The sequence below is a fragment of the Trichomycterus rosablanca genome, chromosome 6, assembly GCF_030014385.1.
Source record: "Trichomycterus rosablanca isolate fTriRos1 chromosome 6, fTriRos1.hap1, whole genome shotgun sequence".
Classification (NCBI taxonomy): Eukaryota; Metazoa; Chordata; class Actinopteri; order Siluriformes; family Trichomycteridae; genus Trichomycterus; species Trichomycterus rosablanca.
Window position 1 is genome coordinate 44,781,265 of NC_085993.1, and position 17,999 is coordinate 44,799,263.

At 39.1% G+C, this 17,999-nt stretch overlaps 1 protein-coding gene across 1 annotated transcript in view; it reads right to left on the reverse strand.

Moving 5' to 3' along the window:
* The window catches only part of atp10a (ATPase phospholipid transporting 10A), a 98,817-nt gene that overhangs the window by 66,754 nt on the left and 14,064 nt on the right, over positions 1-17,999 (reverse strand). The window contains exons 2-7 of the mRNA XM_062998152.1: positions 9,669-9,873; positions 9,038-9,123; positions 6,263-6,369; positions 5,141-5,272; positions 3,180-3,310; positions 969-1,221 (exon numbers count right to left, since the gene is read on the reverse strand). Of these exons, the coding sequence (XP_062854222.1) occupies positions 969-1,221; positions 3,180-3,310; positions 5,141-5,272; positions 6,263-6,369; positions 9,038-9,123; positions 9,669-9,873 (914 nt within the window). The remainder of the gene's footprint in view (positions 1-968; positions 1,222-3,179; positions 3,311-5,140; positions 5,273-6,262; positions 6,370-9,037; positions 9,124-9,668; positions 9,874-17,999) is intronic.

Sequence of the window (17,999 nt, forward strand, 5' to 3'; positions counted from 1 at the left end):
TGAAACATTTTAAGGGGTCTGAATACTTTCCGTACCCACTGTAAGTTTAGTAATGTTCAGTATTAAACAAGAACTTTCAATATGTTATAGAATGAACAAAATGCCTTTGTCATATATACATATACAGATGTACAGTAGAACAAAATTCTTTTTGCATATCTCGCATATCTCAGCTTGTTTGGAAGCTGGGGTCAGAGCGCAGGGTCAGCCAGCTCCATTGCCCCTGGAGCTGAAAGGGTTAAGAACCTTGATCAAGGGCGCAACAGTGGCTGCATAGCAGAGCTGGGATTCAAACCCTCAACCTTTCAGTTGATAGCCCAAAGCTCTACCCACTAGGCTACCACTGTCCCCTTATTATGGCTGAATAATGGGTTAATTCTTTAAAAAGTAAAAGTAGGGGGTCAATTTGTTTGTGTACTTGTGTACAATTAGGGTGTTTGCTTAACTCTGATGGTGTACGTTTAATTGGTTTCCATATCTATTATGGCATTTTTAAGTCCTAGTGCTTCTAAGAATTTAAGCAGTTTTTTTAATGCATTTTCTCCCCATTTTCCTCCCGATTTAGCACACTCAATTTGCCTTCTGCTGCTGAGGGTTACCCGATTGCATCTGAGAAGAGCACATTGCTGTACACGCCTCTTTCAACACGTGCACAGCCCTCCTCTTCTCGTCCCTGTATTCTGCACAGACGTCTCTTCCACCAATCAGGGTCCCTACACAGCATATGAAGATCCCACCCCACACATAGTCCGGCCCCCACCCTGCAGATACGGTGGTAAATTAGTATCTGCTGCAGGCACTGCCAAGTGCGCCCAACCAGTGGCAACGCCTAATACTATTTTAAGTTTTAATACTGCAGACTAAGATAAAACTGATCAAATGCTGCATTCTAAAGCTTTAAAGAAACAAATTAGCATATAAACATTAATAAACACTGAACAGGTGAGTACCATTGATGTTAACCTTACCATTGGCATCATGGGAGTACTCCACTCCTGCCACGGTGCAGCGGCGGAACACCATCTTGTTCTCGGTCAGCGTGCCGGTTTTATCTGAGAAGATGTACTGCATCTGGCCCAGATCCTCTGTGATATTCAGAGCCCGGCACTGCAGATGCGAGTCTGTTTCTTCATCGTACAGGTCCATGTCCTGGTGGATAAAATACACCTGGCAGATCTTTACTATCTCAATAGAGACAAACAGCGAGATGGGGATCAGGACCTACAGGGAGAGGAAACATCTTTAACAACACAGTCGTGCTAAAAACAACAACAAACAATGACGACAAAAAGTTTAAGGCTATATCAGAACAAGAAATAAAAATTGGGAGCTTTTTCATGGTAGAGCAGCCACACACAAGCCAAAGATTACTGTGTTTAATGCCAGGTATAGGCTGAAATGATGCAAAGCACAAAGCCATTGGACGCTGGAACAGTGCAAAGACATTCAGATTTGAGGACACATAGTAATGCATCTGCCAGTCTAAAGAAGGATCTAGGTTGCCAAAGCTGAAGTGGGCATCCAGGACTATAGCTGATTATTCATGTAGTAGAGAACTGTGTTTTGAGGAAGGTCATGGCACTATGCATTATGTCAGCTGGCGTTTTATAAAGCCCATTGATGTCAGAAGAACATCTGCCACGGTTGTTAACCCACATAATGCCAACTGTAAAATCTGATAGAGGAGAAATAAATCTAGGCTGGTTTGTATGATTTGTCATGTACTCTCTAGTAGGAAGATTTTAATGTGACAGCATCAGTGAAATTCGAGGGAACTGTGCCACATAGCCGGGCATCATTAGTCACCGCCTTGCACAACCGCACTACTGTTCTGCTGGAAGTCATGTTCCAAAATCTAGTGAAAAATCTTCTTAAACAAGACAAAAACATCAACAGCAGCCATAGTGTTTGTATACAAGCTTTATTCATGAAACCAGGGATGCATTTTTTTTGCAGAACAAGCTATGTTCTGTTAAAATATTAAATAATCACTGTATTTATTTTAATTAACTAATTTATTTATTTATTTTTAATATGCATTTTCTCCCCATTTTCCTCCCGATTTAGCACACTCAATTTGTCTTCCGCTGCTGAGGGATACCCGATTGCATCCAAGGAGAGCACATCACTGTACACGCCTCTTCTGACACGTGCACAGCCCTCCTCTTCTTGCCCCTGCATTCTGCACAGGCGTCTCTTCCGCCAATCAGGGTCCTTACACAGCGTATGAATACCCACCCACCCACACATAGTCCAGCCCCCACCCTGCAGATATGGTGGCCAATTAGTATCTGCTGCAGGCACTGCCAATTACGCCCGCCAGATGACACCCAGTCAGCTGGTGGCAACACGGAGTTTCGAACCAAGCAGTTCAGAATCTTGGTGCTGGTGTGCTAGCGGAATATCCCGCTGCACCACCTGGGCGCTGAATTTATTTTAATTTAAATGAGCACAACATAAGTAGGTAAGCTAATTCTGCATCAAAATGTAGATTTTACACATCACGAGCGCTAACTAAACAAGCTAATCACAAATTCAGGTGCAGTCGGTATCTTAAAGTTTTTCCTGAAAGTGTCATTATTTATACTGGGGCATGATGCAAACTATCAATATCATCTAAAAATAAATACATAAATAAACAAGTGTACAAACGGATTCGAATGTGCAGATATTAACATTCATACTGGTGCCATACTGATACAAACCAGCTTTGGAATTAAAAACCTCTGTACAGAGCTGCCGCATGGACACTGAGGGTGGGTCAGGGTGTGTTTCAATTCAGCGCTCTGTCTCTGTACTGACTGTAGCTGTGCGTTCAACTAGAATGAAGCGTTAGCTGTTTGAAATGAATTTTAATTACATGTTCAACCAACCAATTCTATATGGAACAACGACTGCTTTGTCAGTTATTGGTTAACCAGTTAATCATTGCCATCCCTACCTAAAAACTACTGGCCATGAAGTGTGTTCGTAAATCACGCTACAAAAGTAAGCACAGCCTTCTATATAACAGAGCAAGGTCAGATATGAGTGTGGAGGTAACATGTATCAGGCCTGTACAGGGCTTCAGCACGGCTGACAGCCTGTCATGGATTTATTAACATTCTGAAACACGTTACCCCATCAGACATGTTTTATTCATCCTGACGTGCATGCCTTCCACCATAATCACTACTCACCTGAAACACTATGATCATGGTGAGGAAAAGATATATAGCTGAAACCACAGGAGATAAATCTGTTCCCTCCGGGCTCAGCACATCAAAGACAGGCCTCTTATCGCCGTACTGAAACATCCACAGACCGTGACCTGAAAAAAGCAACGGAATAACTGTCATCCATTAAACCGCACGCAGTTCAAGGCCAACAAGCAGCGCAATGTTCACAGCAATGCTAAAAGATATATCTCTGTCTTTTCAGCCTGTAGTGTTTTAAATGATACATTTGCATGACTTTTATATCTTCTTAAAGGTCAGGTTTGGTTAGTTATTATATTAGAAAAGGTTGGAGGGTGGCTCAGGTGGTGCACAGCGTCCCAATCTCGGCAGAGCCTCTGACCTTGCCGGGTGTACACAAAAACACATGGCTGCATTTAAGTGAAGGAAGTCAGACAGGGTTTTTTCCCCCGCTGTGGTACGTGATCTTCGGGACCGGTCTGTGGCCCTCCTGATATGGGGGGGCGGAGGTCACATGGAGCTTAGTGCGGCTATCTGTACGAGATAAGGCTTTGTGTGAAAACCAAACGCTGGCAGGTGACAAAAAGTGGCCCCAGATTGGACACATTTTGTGTCAGAAAATGTGTGGGGTGATCTAGCTCTCCTTGTTTAGATCGGGGGGGGTGCAGGAGGCAGCAGATTTACAGTCGGGAACTGGAAATGATTCAGATGGCGAGGCAGTTTATGGTGCTAGTCCACCACTGCTGAGATCTCAAGCTCAAATCTCAGCTTTACTATCAGCCAGCCAGGCACCTGCAGACATTGGCTACATCTAAGGGTGGGTGGCTAAATGGATTCCTCATTACTGTTGCAATTGCAGACTTTGCTGGCTGGCCGAAGGTGGATACACAGACACGGGTAATGACATCAAGTTATTTGTTTGTTTGATTATCTTCTAATGAACAGGCACAAATGTTCACGTACATGTTCCAATATCCTAAAGGATATTATAAAGGGATTTTTCAATATGCTGGTAATTGTTAAATCCCTTTGTGGTGTAAAATCAAACATAAACTTGTGTTTTAAATGACACAATCATATTTAGATATTTAGAAGCAAAGAAAATCCAATTTTACCAATTCACTTTTATATTTTTTTAAAAAGCACATGCACACTAATTTGCTTTTAATTTTAGTTTTAACTGCCAGTTATTGTTTTGTCTTAAGTAGTGGGTCCAAAATCTTTCCCACTGGTGAACTGGGTAAAAAGTGTTAGAGAAACACAAGCTCACCAATTCACTCACCTTTCCAAATAATATCAATAATAATATTATCAATAATAATAATAATAATAAATCAATAATAATAATAATAATAATAATATCAATAATAATAATAATAATAATAATATCAATAATAACAATAATAATAAATCAATAATAATAATAATAATAATAATATCAATAATAATAATAATAATAATAATATCAATAATAATAATATTATCAATAATAATAATAATAATAATAATATCAATAATAATAATAATAATATTATCAATAATAATAATAATAATAAAATAATAATAATAATAATAATAATATCAATGATAATAATAATAATAATAATATCAACAACAACAATAATAATAAAAATAATAATATCAACAACAATAATAATAATAATAAAAATATCAATAATAATAATAATAATAATATCAATGATAATAATAATAATATCAATGATAATAATAATAATATCAACAACAATAATAATAATAATAATAATAATAATATCAATAATAATAAAAAAAATACTTTCATTGGTAAAACAGAAACATGCTCTATAAAACTGAAACTGTAGATGACTTCCTTTTTGAAAAAGCACAAAAAAAGCAAATATCTACTACATAGGTTACAGGTCTGGCTCACTATTACAACCCTGCGGGACAGAACTGTGAAAACAAAAGTCCATGAATGCACATACCAATAGCTGAGAACAAACACATGACCAGCAGGATGATGACACACCAGAAGACGTCCACGTTCATCTGCCGCTCAAGTTTGCTGCGCTTGTAGCGTGGCCCGTTGTTGTTTAGCATGGCTTTAGTCTCGTGCCCTGAGAAACAAAGTGAGAAACATAAGAAACCACTTAGTTACATACATTAATATAAAAACTGTTCTCTAGAGCAGGGGTCTTCAACCTGTGGGGCGCCCCCCAGAGTGCCTGTCCAGAGGGCGTGGCATTACGAGATTTTTTTTACTTTATTTTTTACTAAAACTGAAGCAATTCATTTTTCACATACAGGAGACATATTTGATTAGTCTTGATGAAAACGCACACACGCACGTTTAATGTTATCCAGTTCAGTCTGGGAAAAAAACCTTACCAATAGGGCTAACGGTGAAGATAAATCAGTGACAAACACAATGACTACTGTTATATGACGTGTGTGTCTTTAAGAGAGGTGTATGGTGGGAGATGCTCTGTTCCAGCTACTGGAACATTTTGTGTGACTTGCTTACCTAAAAAAGCTCAGGCTATTACCACAGAGTGGTAGCCAAGTCAGACTCGTTCTGCCTGTGGAGCTAAAAGTTTTCTGTAGTTCAGATTATCCTAAACTAACAAACTTAGCAAGTGATGTACTTTTGCCTCTGCTTGCCTCTGTAAAGTAACGTTTTCTGCTCTCATCTTCATCAAAAGCAAGAACTGCTTATGATTTACGAAAGTGAACCACAAATTTATATAATGTGCTCATAGAATCGGCTCAGATGGGATCGGGCTGTATGATCTTTTTGAAGTAATATTTTCACTCAGCAAAATTGCATCGTATGTATGATGTGCACAACGTTAATTATGTTATTTTAGCTGCTCATCTGTGCGATGGTTGATGGGGGTGGGTTGGGGCGCAAGTTCAAGGTCGGCACACGGAGGGGGGCGCATGTCCAAAAAGGTTGAAAACCCTTGCTCTAGAGGGTACAAACCCACAAACAATAAAAGCCTGACAATGATACCGTTATATATAAGTGCATATACATATACCTACAATTCTTCCTCATGCTGGTTTTAGTAACAGATTAGTACTGTGATTAAGAAGTCTTTTGGTACCTGCGTAGATGACGATGCCCACCGCCTCCTCTGTATTTCGAACGGTGCATCCTCGAAGCAGTAGGTTATCTTTGTACAGTCCATCTCTTCGTCCATTACGATGGATTCTGCAACAGTTTACACCTTCATTAACACTGGTCGACTCAAAGCTAAAGGACGTAACACTTTTAGATTTAAAACATTAACAAAACAAAAGTTGATAAAGTTAATAAGGTGCCCTTAGTGCTGAAGGTGGCTGTTTACACATACTGTTACTGGCTGAGATTTGTGTCTTCACAAGGACAGGATTAATAGATCAACACATCAGAAAGCCAGATCAGACCAAGATCAAACCTCGGCTATGCTATGGACTAGCCAGGCACCTACACAGGCAGGAATGGCTAGGTGATTTTTTGGAGGGGTTTGTCGTTACTCTGCTGGTTGGTCGAATGCTCCTGCACAGTGATGGTAAATAGTGGAGGTCAGTGCATGATTCTCTGTACACAACAGCGCCTTTTGTGGGAATCAGTTTCTGGCACGTGACTTCACCGGGTTAAGGTCAGGGCTCTATGCAGGCCAGTGGAATTTCTCCACACCCAATTCTTTAAAGTTTTAAGGAGCTTATATTGGAAACTGTTATCGAGGGCCGTTTCCAGTTCCAGCACATCTGTGCACCAGGTTAACAGCATATATTGTATTTTATAGACACTGAGTGTAGTTAAACATCTGAATTTCATATTTAAAGGGGTATACATATTATTTTGCAATAAATAAATAAATGTGTGATACAGCGGTACGTTCCTGTGTTTATCATGATACGAAGAACGAGGATGGAAAAGCTTTGTGATGTAGTAAATGCAAATGGAGTGCACGGTAAACAAGCACAATGCATTACCATGAGCTCTAATCACAGAAACAAATGACTACATTCGATTTACATGCATTAGCCTCTACTATGTTCACTGTGTCTTTATCAGTGCTAGTTTTCCCCAGGAGTAGCTTGTATCACCAAGCTAAGCTCACATAAGCTGTCAACCAGCGCACCTCCGGGTCAAGTGATGAGAGTCGTACGTAGATTAACCCAATCAGAAAACAGATCGCTACCGGGGGGACAAAAGAAATGACTGTGCCTACAGACTACACTGCGTACACGCTCCCTTAATGCGATAAAGCATCATACCGACAGCCACCAGAGCTTTACTTCTGTTCCTGGCAGCCAGAGGCACTTTGAAGTAACTGGGTAACAAAGCGCTGGCAGTGTACCAGCAGCATCTGTCTCCATCACGAGGTAAAATAAATGTTCGAATAATTCCGGGACTTAGCCTGTCCTCTGACACGTGGACATGCCCTCTACCACCAGCACAGATCATCTGGTGTATTACTGTGTACAAAGACGACAAGAGGTACGTCCATTACAGGATTATAACCAAGATCCTAATGTTGTGGTCATCCAGCTGGGCTTTAGCAGGGTTTTAGTTTTCAAGACTAGCTGTTATTAGGACAACTGCACCTTGATACTGTCACTGTTTCTGTCCGAAAACCATTTAGTCCAAGTCTTAGCACAAAAGCTGTATAATAATAATAATAATAATAATAATTTAAATGGCACCCTTCACATTCCCAAGGATGCTCTACAAAGAAAATACTAGAGAAAAGAACACAAAACTATGTCATGGGGTCTGTTTGAAAACCTAGTAAGCTTTCTACATTACAGACAGACAGTATTACATGTCATCCCATGTGCTCCAGAGAAAAACACCATCTTAATTCTTAGATGCCTTAAAATACTGCCAACAGAGATGCCTTACTCTGAGCCATGTTCTGACCAAATAATGAGGAAGCGGTCATTTTTAATTTTTATAAATGTTCAAGTGCAATTTACTTGCAATGTGTTTGTCAGTGACAGTGTAACAGTTGTCAGTACACCGAAAGATGTTATGTTGCCTCAGTCCATTGGTTTGAATGTCCTGCTAACAGTAGGCTAACACTGCGGCGGTAGACAGGGACAACCAGATGACGTAATCACTGACGTAATCACAAGTAGTGCGTCTAAATATCTAAAGTTCCATGTCTACTTGGGCTGCTGCCTAGATCAGTCGTGGGCAGCAAGGCAGCTTAGTAGGTTTTTAGACAGACCCATAGAGAAAGAAGAATAATGTGCAGTAAAGCCGAAAGTTCATAAGCGCCTCTATCTGCTAATCAGATGTTTGAAGACCCCACCCACCTAGTCCGGTCGTCCCGCCCTAGCAGACACGGTGGCCAATTAGTGTCTGCTGCAGGCACTGCCAATTATGCCCCTTGAAATGAACCCATATTCATAAGAGAGAAGAGAGAAGATAAAGATAACACTTTATTGCAGTGTCACAGTACTTTACAAATTACACAAGGGAAGACAGACATTATTCAACACAATTAGACATAACAGGGCATAGGCAAAAGACAAGACATGAGCAAAAACAGCAGCATTTGTAATTAAACCTTAACTTCAAAAAGCTGCATGAAAATGTCCATAAACATGACAAAGATTCGGGGGAAAGACACAAAATAACCACTAAAACAGACATAAAAAAGACACAGAAACACTGAGAGACTGTGACTGGCAGCCGCACGGAGCAGCGCACATCAAAAAGTGAATAGGAGTTGCCCTGGAACATATGTATTCCTTCCCTATGATTGGTGTCTTCAGGTGTCATTAGTCTTAGCGTGAGTCCAATCAGAATCAAACCAAATGTTAAAAAAAAAAAAAAAAAAAAAGTAAAAAAAAAAAAAACAATTATAATAAACACTGGTACTTACATGTAGCCACGAAATCGGTTCAGGTCATTGTTGGGCTTCTCACACTCGATGATGCTGTTGTACTTCATAGGGTCGAACTCGGTGTCCTGTAAAAGAAAAGGGTCAGATTTAATACTAAGCACTGCTGCAAATCAGATTATGTGATGAGAAAGCCAAAACAGCAGACAGAATAAATCATACGACTTCTTTATTAAGTTTATTAAGACTCTGAGCATTATAACTCTTATGTAACACAGAGGTCCAACAGATTCGGTTCAGTAAAGTTCGTGACCTGTTTAATGGAGCCATGATTTGCATTTTCAGGCTCAGTTATTGCTGATTTGGCTTGGACAGCTGGGTTGAAAACATCTAACAGACAGACGGCTGTAGCTTTAAAACGGGAGGAAATGAAGGTGAAGTCACATATCAGTGCCAAGTCTGGAACCAGTTAATGTACTTAATTGAGTAAATACAACCCAGCTGAACCCACTCTGAACAAACCAACACCAGCGCATCAACACGTCCCATTTAAACCCCCAGTTACCGAGGCCAGTTGCATAATGTCGCCTGTATTTCAGAAACATGTCTGAATGGAAACGTTTCACAGTGCTGCCAGACTGATGCGCTAAGTCTCGTGTGTTTGTATTCTCACCAGGTCGACAAAGCTGCGCACCACTTGTCTCTGTTTGAGGTTGGTCTCTCCGTCCAGCGTGGCCGTCTCTATGTGACACAGGCGGTCCGGGTCGCTGGAGCTCAGCAGAAGCACGTCGGCGGGTACGATCTCGTTGCAGCGTAACCGGATGAAATCCCCCACTCGTACTTCCTTCCAGTACCGCTCCACATAACTGCGTTCAGTCCTGGACAGAAGGAGGAAACACATGATTGTTCTTTTTTGGAACTGTGGCGACTGAAATTGCGGTAAACAGCTTGACTAACAACACTGATAAAGATCAGCTGAATGACAGACAGGTTAAAAACCATTTTAAAAGGTTTCAAACACTTTAACTATTTAAAGCACTGTTTACTAAGCAGTTGTATTTTAACATTTGCATTATTTAATCGTATTTAATAATGGCAAGGTTTTTAACAGGATCATCAGGTACGTCAACCAACCACGTTCACAGAAAGACCTAAAAAGTTAACGACCAGTGCGTTGGGCCCAACAGGCAAAAGTTATATACTGTATATATTTTTTTCAGGATTAAGTTGTAAGTTATTTTTATCTAAGTCCATGATTGTGAATGATCTGACCTATCAGAGAGATATCTAGTATAAGTGAAATGGGTTCAGTCAGTGACAGAACCTTGGGGCACTCCTAAGTGACATTATTAAATATTATTAAATAAAGCAAATGTTGATATACAACTGCTTAGTAAACAGTGCTTAAAGTAGTTTAAGTGTTAAAAAGGTTTTCAAGATGGCTTTTAAGCTCATAAGTAATCCACTGTCAATGTTTTTTAACAGGATTGACAGATATGTCAACCAACCACGTTCACAGAAAGACCTAAACATTTAAAGACCGGTGCTTTGGACCCAACAGGCAAAAGTTATATACTGTATATATATATATATAATAAATGAAATGGGTTCAGTGACAGAACCTTGGGGCACTCCTAAAATGACCATGGTAGTGGATGACTTATGAGCTTAAATGTCATCTTGAAACCTTTTTAAACACCTCAAGTACTTTAAGCACTGGTTACTAAGCAGTTGTATATCAACATTTGTATCATTTAATCGTATTTAATCAATTAACATAGCTTATAAAATCAATATACACTATAACCAAAAGGATGGACACCTTTCATATTTAATGAGTTTAGATGTTTCAGCCACACACATTGCTAACAGATGTAAAAAAATAAATTTTATAAAATAAATGTATGCTACTAACCATGTGGTTACTGCTTGAGAAGGCCACATTTCTGTTCTAACATGATTGTGGCCTTCTGCACAAAGCGAGGTCCATGAAGACCTGGTTTGTTAAGTTTGATAAGATGTGGTGTGGAGGAACTTCAGTGGCTGGCATACAGCACTAACATTAACTTCATTATACTGTACCTCAACTTTGGGATTAGCAGTTAGATTTTCATAAGGCTTTTTGCCTGTTGAAGATTGTGATGTCTATTAAAGAAACAACTCTAAATATTCCTAACTGGGGACAAAGTTGTACATCAGTCAGGGAACTCTGTTTGTAAAAGGAGGTGGGGGGGCAGGGGCAGGTTTAAATCCTCCAGTGGTCCAGTGGTGTGAGTACTACGTTAGGCTGAGCTGATGAACAAATGTCCACGTAGTCAAAACCAGCAAAAAAAATAAAATACATTACAGGGGTTGGGCAAGCATGGATGCAAAGACTGAGCCTCTGAAAAGGTGACTCGGGAACAACCATTTCCTCTGTTCCCTTACTCACCCTTCCCCAGTTAAACACACCCCGTTTCTGCTATGAATGAAACTCATGAATGCACAAAGCGATCATACAACAAACTAATAGGAGTTCTACCACTTTCACACCATTTAATAAAAAATAAAAGCAAACTTAATAACCTTAGCTTGCTTTAACCAAAACACAACTAATTCCTCCCAATACGGCACAGACGGAAACAGCACAACCTTAAAGAGGTTCTTTTTAATGCCCCCTCAACATAGTAATGATGTAGGGCAGAAGCGCTATACAGGTATTATACACCAATAAGGCATAACATTATGACCACCTTCCTAATAATTGTGTTGGTCCCTCTTGTGCTGCCCCATACACAACAAACTGTGATGCACTGTGTATTCTGACACCTTTCTATCCGAACCAGCATTAACAACTTCACCAATTTGAGTTACAGTAGCTCGTCTGTTGGATCGGACCACATGGACCAGCCTTCACTCCCCCACGTGCATCAATGAGCCTTGGCCACCCATGACCCTGTCGCCGGTTTACCACTGTTCCTTCCTCCTTGGACCACTTTTAATAGATACTGACCACTGCACACTGGGAACACCCCAAAAGAGCTACAGTTTTGGAGATGCTCCGACCCAGTCGCCTAGCCATCACAATTCAGTCCTTGTCAAACTCGCTCAAATCCTTACGCTCGCTCATTTTTCCTGCTTCTAACATCAACTTTGAGGATAAAATGTTCACTTGCTGCCTAATATACCCCACCCACTAACAGGTGCAGTGATAGAGATAATCAGTGTTATTCACTTCACCCAGTCATAATGTTATGCCTCGTCGATACAAGTATTATTATTTATTAGTCCTACATACATATACTTGTTTACAGTACAATTACTTTTTTTACATTCTAACTTGTTTGGATGCTAAGGCCAGCGCGCCGGGTCAGCCACTGTACAGTGACTCTGGAGCCAACAGTAGCCGCGTGGCAGAGCCAGGATTCCAAGCCTTCTGATTGATAGCCAAAGCTCTACCCACTAGGCTACTACTGTCCCATTCTGCTACACAAACACATCCTACACTGTTACTTGTATATACAGTAGTTGAAATGAGAGTAAAGGGTCTGTCTAAAAAGATAGTAAGCTCTCCACATAGACGGCATTTTACATCACCCTACATGCTCCCGAGAAGAAGGCTGTCTAAATTCTTAAATGTCTTAAAATGCTGCAATCCCAGCATTCAGTGCGGCACAACTTTTCTCACCAAAAAATTCTAATATGGCGGATGGATGTGAAGCAACGAATCAAGTTATTTTCAAATGTAAATAAATTCTCATTGATTTTTCATTTGTATAAAGGTGCACAAGTGGAATTTATTTGCAAATGTAAGCTTGTGAGTGACAATTAAACCAGTCAGTACACAGAGGGGGATGTTAGCTGGCATGCTAGCAGGTTGTGTCACCTCATCCTAGGGCTGGGCGATATTGCAAAAAAAAAAATTTATTACTGATTGTCGATTCCGATTTTTTTTGTTTGTTCTTGTATAATGCCATTGAAAAAAGACTCAAATTTCTTTTTTTTGTATTTTAATTTAAAAGACTGCAAAAGTGCAAAAATAGTAAGAGCACCACCTATAATTATCCTTTCAAGGGACTCAAAATTTATAACAATAATGATATAACAATAATTAACAATAATTTAAACAAAATGGAAATCTTCATTAGCTGTATCCTTTTTAAGAATAGCTCACAAACAACTCTAAATAATGTGCAGCAAAACCTCCTTACATTAAGAAACGTGCACAACCACAAAAAGTTCTTTACAGGTTTCTTAAAAGGAACACGAGCCTGTTTACTGTTTCCACCAATGAAGTGAGTCTGTATCAGTATCTACACTAGAGGACATCAAGTAAGCACTCAGCTCAGCTTTGATTTTGTCCTCTTGTGACTGGAGGGTAGACAGAGGTGGCACATTCTGCTTCTAACAATATGAACTACAATTCCCATGCGCTCACAGACTCTCACATGACTATCACATCAGTCCTGATCCGGATCGGTCTGTCACCGGCGTTTTGATTCAGTTCAGCTGTGTTTAATTCCATGAATTATTTAAACACTTCTGTTTGTCCGTCTCGTTGTGTAGTATTGACGATCGTGTTTGCCTTATTTCTGAATCTAGTCGTTACCGTGTATAACCCTTGTTGTCTGAGCCCTTTGGTTTCCACGAGCATCTGGACAGTTTCTGCCTCGTGACATGTTGGTATTTTATGTAAACAATCGCAATTGTCACAATCTAACATCATGTGAAAACGTTCATTCGAAATAACCGAATTAATCATGAAAATCGCCCAGCACTACCTCAGCCTATTGGTTTGAGTAGCCAGAGGCTAATTGTTTTAGCTTAGTAAGCTGAAACTGCAGGGAAAGTTAATGATGTAATCAGTGTCCAAGTCGTGCGTCTAAATAATCTGCCTCATAACAAAATGTCTTACTAGAATTCTCTCTTCTTAGGCAGCGGCAGCGAGCAGCTTTAATTTGGGCATGTTCCTGGTACATCATAGCATCCTGTTCCTGGTACAACATAGCATCACCTGATACTAGGGATGTAACGATGCACCACAAGACAGTTAAAAATCAGATTTATCAGTTTACATGTATAATGAATCGATATTCACTTTAAACAGCAGAAGGCACTGGCGCTATTCACCTCGCCTGGTTGACGACACTACAAGGTTGCCAGGTTCTGAATTTCCAGCCAAATGTATTTATGTGAGGATACTTTATTTGTATTATTTATTTATTTTTTTAATGTGGGATTTGCTTTAAAAGTTCATTTGTTTTTTTTTGTACACAAAAAGGGAAATGTGCAGCATTGTTTTGCATAGTTTGTACCTACCTCAAAAATAAAAGGGCATTAATTATTTAGATTAATAAAATATAAGCACAAATACAGTATTTTATTTTTTAAGAGAAATAATAAAAGGATACTATATATATATATATATATATATATATATATATATATCATACATATTCATATACACACACACACACACACACACACACACACACACACACACACACACACACACACACACACACACACACACACACACACACACACACACATACATACATACATACATATATATATATATATATATATATATATATATATACATATATAAATTTGTCACACATAATTAATGTTGCTAACTTTTGTTGTCCAAAAGTCATTTTTTTGAGTCCGAGTCATTTGAAACGAGTCCAAGTCGCAGACTTGAGTCCCCATCTCTGCCTGATACTTTTATACTTTCAAAACTGGAGGTTCCAAGACTAGCATGTGTAATAATTTCACAATCTATTTAGTCACAGAACCCAAAAAAGTTATTATATTGCAGGCATCAAACTAGGAATTAGCACAAATCTACACAAATCAATGAGCTTCTCAGTTAAATATCCAATTTGTGGTGGTGTTCTCATGTCCCAACTGTTTTGCAATTTAATCCCTGTAAACCAGAGGTCTTTTTTATTTCGTTCGTAATCACACCTCGGTGTATTTGCAGATTTGCTCACTTACAGGTGCTACAGCTGTGCAACAGCTTTTTTTAGACCAGATGCTAAAGAAAGCAGTGTTTGTCATTTTAATGAGTAATGAAATAACTATGATAACAAAACACACATTAAATAAAAGCACTGGTTTACACAGCTGAGAAGATCCAGAGGCTTTTAAGAACTTTGACCACCCATACAGACATGAATTCCTCAGCATTCCTTCTTGTGTTCGTACTCCCCACCTCTCACAACTCCAGCCAAAGTAAACAAGCGTTCATTTAAAACAAAAAAAATCACAGGAAAAAAGTTTCAAAAGTATAAACAAATTCTTGTGGAAAAAACACAATAGTTCTGCTGTTGCACCTACTGCTAATGTCCCACATAACAGAAGAGAGGAAAGGTGGGACACAAACTGCTTATTTACTCTGTCTATTGTTTTCCAAAAATAATTAAAAACTGATCTCTTAGAAATGTTAAAACTACAAAAAACTGAAAAGCACAGAACATGAATGCTGTAGTGTGGTGGAAAAAAGGTCAGCAGTTCTGTACTTTATGTAAATTGGTACGTCCACTGTGGTGTGTCTGGACACGGTGTTGTGTTTGGTATTTGCTCCTTCCCAAATTGGTCTATTTTTGGCTAATGTCACATGTAAATGTTTCAGATCTTTCAGCACGTACCGTACACATGAACTTTGTGTGTATACAATTACTGAGTGTCTAAACTCTGTATACCCTCCCCCTTCCCGACCATTGAGGGACCATTCTCAGCACTGTAATGAGTCTAACATGGTGTGTGTGTGTGTGTGTGTGTGTGTGTGTGTGTGTGTGTGTGTGTGTGTGTGTGTGTGTGTGTGAGAGTGTATTGGATGCAGCAAAATGCAGGAATTTTAAAATGCTTCAGTTTTAATGCTGGGAGGAGAGTACTGCTTCAACCCAAACTATACAACCAACAACCTGTGTCTTTTACCTCAAAAGTAATTTGGCCAAATGTATGTAAACCTTTTAATAATTGTGAAAAACCAAAACTTGTCAAAACCATTTTGGCCTGTCACATGTCACAAATAATCAAGACCCAATGGGACCCAAATATACAATATGGAGTCAAGTGTTCTGCAAAACATTTTGCCACATATGAAAACCTCGTTTTTAACTCTTACTTTAGACCAGGGGTGTCAAACTCATGTTCACCAAGGGCCACATCTGCATTATGGTGGCCCTCAAAGGGCCGATTGTTACGTATCCTGCTGTGATTGCAGTCTGCATTTTAAGTCTTGGACAATTTGTTGTTTTTCTTGGAGGCTAAATTATGTGTCAAAATGCCAAATTTATACTGTATATTTATAATGTATATCTACATTTATATTGTACTCCTTTACCACAGACACGGCCTCATAACACAAGAGACGTAAAGTTTTTTTTCTTCTTGAAGCACAAACTTGTTCTCACTTTCCCATCTTTCATTAAATTCTCTTCCTTCTGCTTCAGTTTTCTCTTCTTGTACATTTTGGAATTATTTGTAAATATTTCTCAACATCACTTGTTGGAAAACCGCCTCAGTTACACGCTGATGTGGAAACACTGCCATCTAAAGGCGGGATGCGGTCACTTTCTGGGTCACAATATCGTCATGCATTGTGGGAGATGCAGTTTATGTACGATTTTTACATGACTACGATTTCAACGGTTGCCTCTTAAAGGTGCAGGTGTCCCATTAAATTATAAATACGTATAACGATCACAACAATCATACGTCTTTTAAGCTCTCGCAGGCCTAAAATGAGTTTGACACATCTGCTTTAGACTATACACATCTTAGTTTTTTTGGCTTCATGGCAAAACATCCTATAACCACTTCCTGTATGACAGAATCTATTTCTGCTTCCACGTAAATAAGCTACAGCATTAAAAAATTGCTGTTGCAATGGTAAAATTATAACTGGAGTTTTCAGCAACAAGACACCAGCTCTGTTCCTTTTTAAAAGCTGCAGTGCAATCACAGCTGGGTATAATGAATCAAAGCTGCATGAATGAGCCTGTAATGTAATAAAATATTTCAATATGTAAAAACATTCCAGATCAGAAATCATAGTTGTCAGGTTTATATTTTCCATTTTTATTAACACACCAGATATTTAACCACTAATAGAAAATGTATTGACCTGCCACTCTCAACAATCAGATTAATCCACAAGAAGAAGCGCCGCATAGCAAAAGTAACATTTCAAAATGTTGCGCAAGTAATCCCCCCCCCCCCCAGCTAGAGCTGTTCATATATCTAACGTTAGTACTACTTTAAATCAATAATCTTTGAAATGTTTTATAATACACAGACAAACTCCTAATTTATTAAGTGCTTTCTGTGGCATATTTGTCACAAATAATTGGTTTAGATTAGGGCTGGCTCAATACCACTTTTTTATGTCTGATACCGATACTGCAAATTGAGTATCTGCCGATACCGATACCAATCCGATACCATCATTTCTCCTCTCAAACAACTAAGCAGTAATAATACATGTCTCAATGCACCATGGTTAAACTAGCTATCTAAATAACAATGCTCAGACTGTGAAACAAATATTCTAAAGGAATAAATACAGAACCTACAACATCACACTTCTACAAAACTGCTGTTTTTATTTTCACTTTTACACACAGAACATTTAGCTGCATTTTTGGTTTCACTTACGTTCGAGCTGTTGTTCACGTGACACATCTCGCTTTACGGCGTGTCGTCCAAAGTGTCTACAACTGGAAGATGTGGGTGTCAATCAAACGCGATGGACCAATTAGAATTGACGCAGAGTTCAGATTTTCCGTTAAAGTTCTGTCAGGTTTTTAGATGATTAAACCCTGCTGGATTTTGAAGAGGACATCTGTGGCTAAACAGGAAACAGTGTAGTTTGTTTTATTTCATAACACTAATGGATTAATCGTTGAGGATGTGAGAGATCCCCAAACTGGGACAAGATAGGTTTTCTTTATCTCAGGTGAGCGATTTATCAGCTATTTTTATTGTGTTTAAACAGTGTTTTTAGATGTGGCAG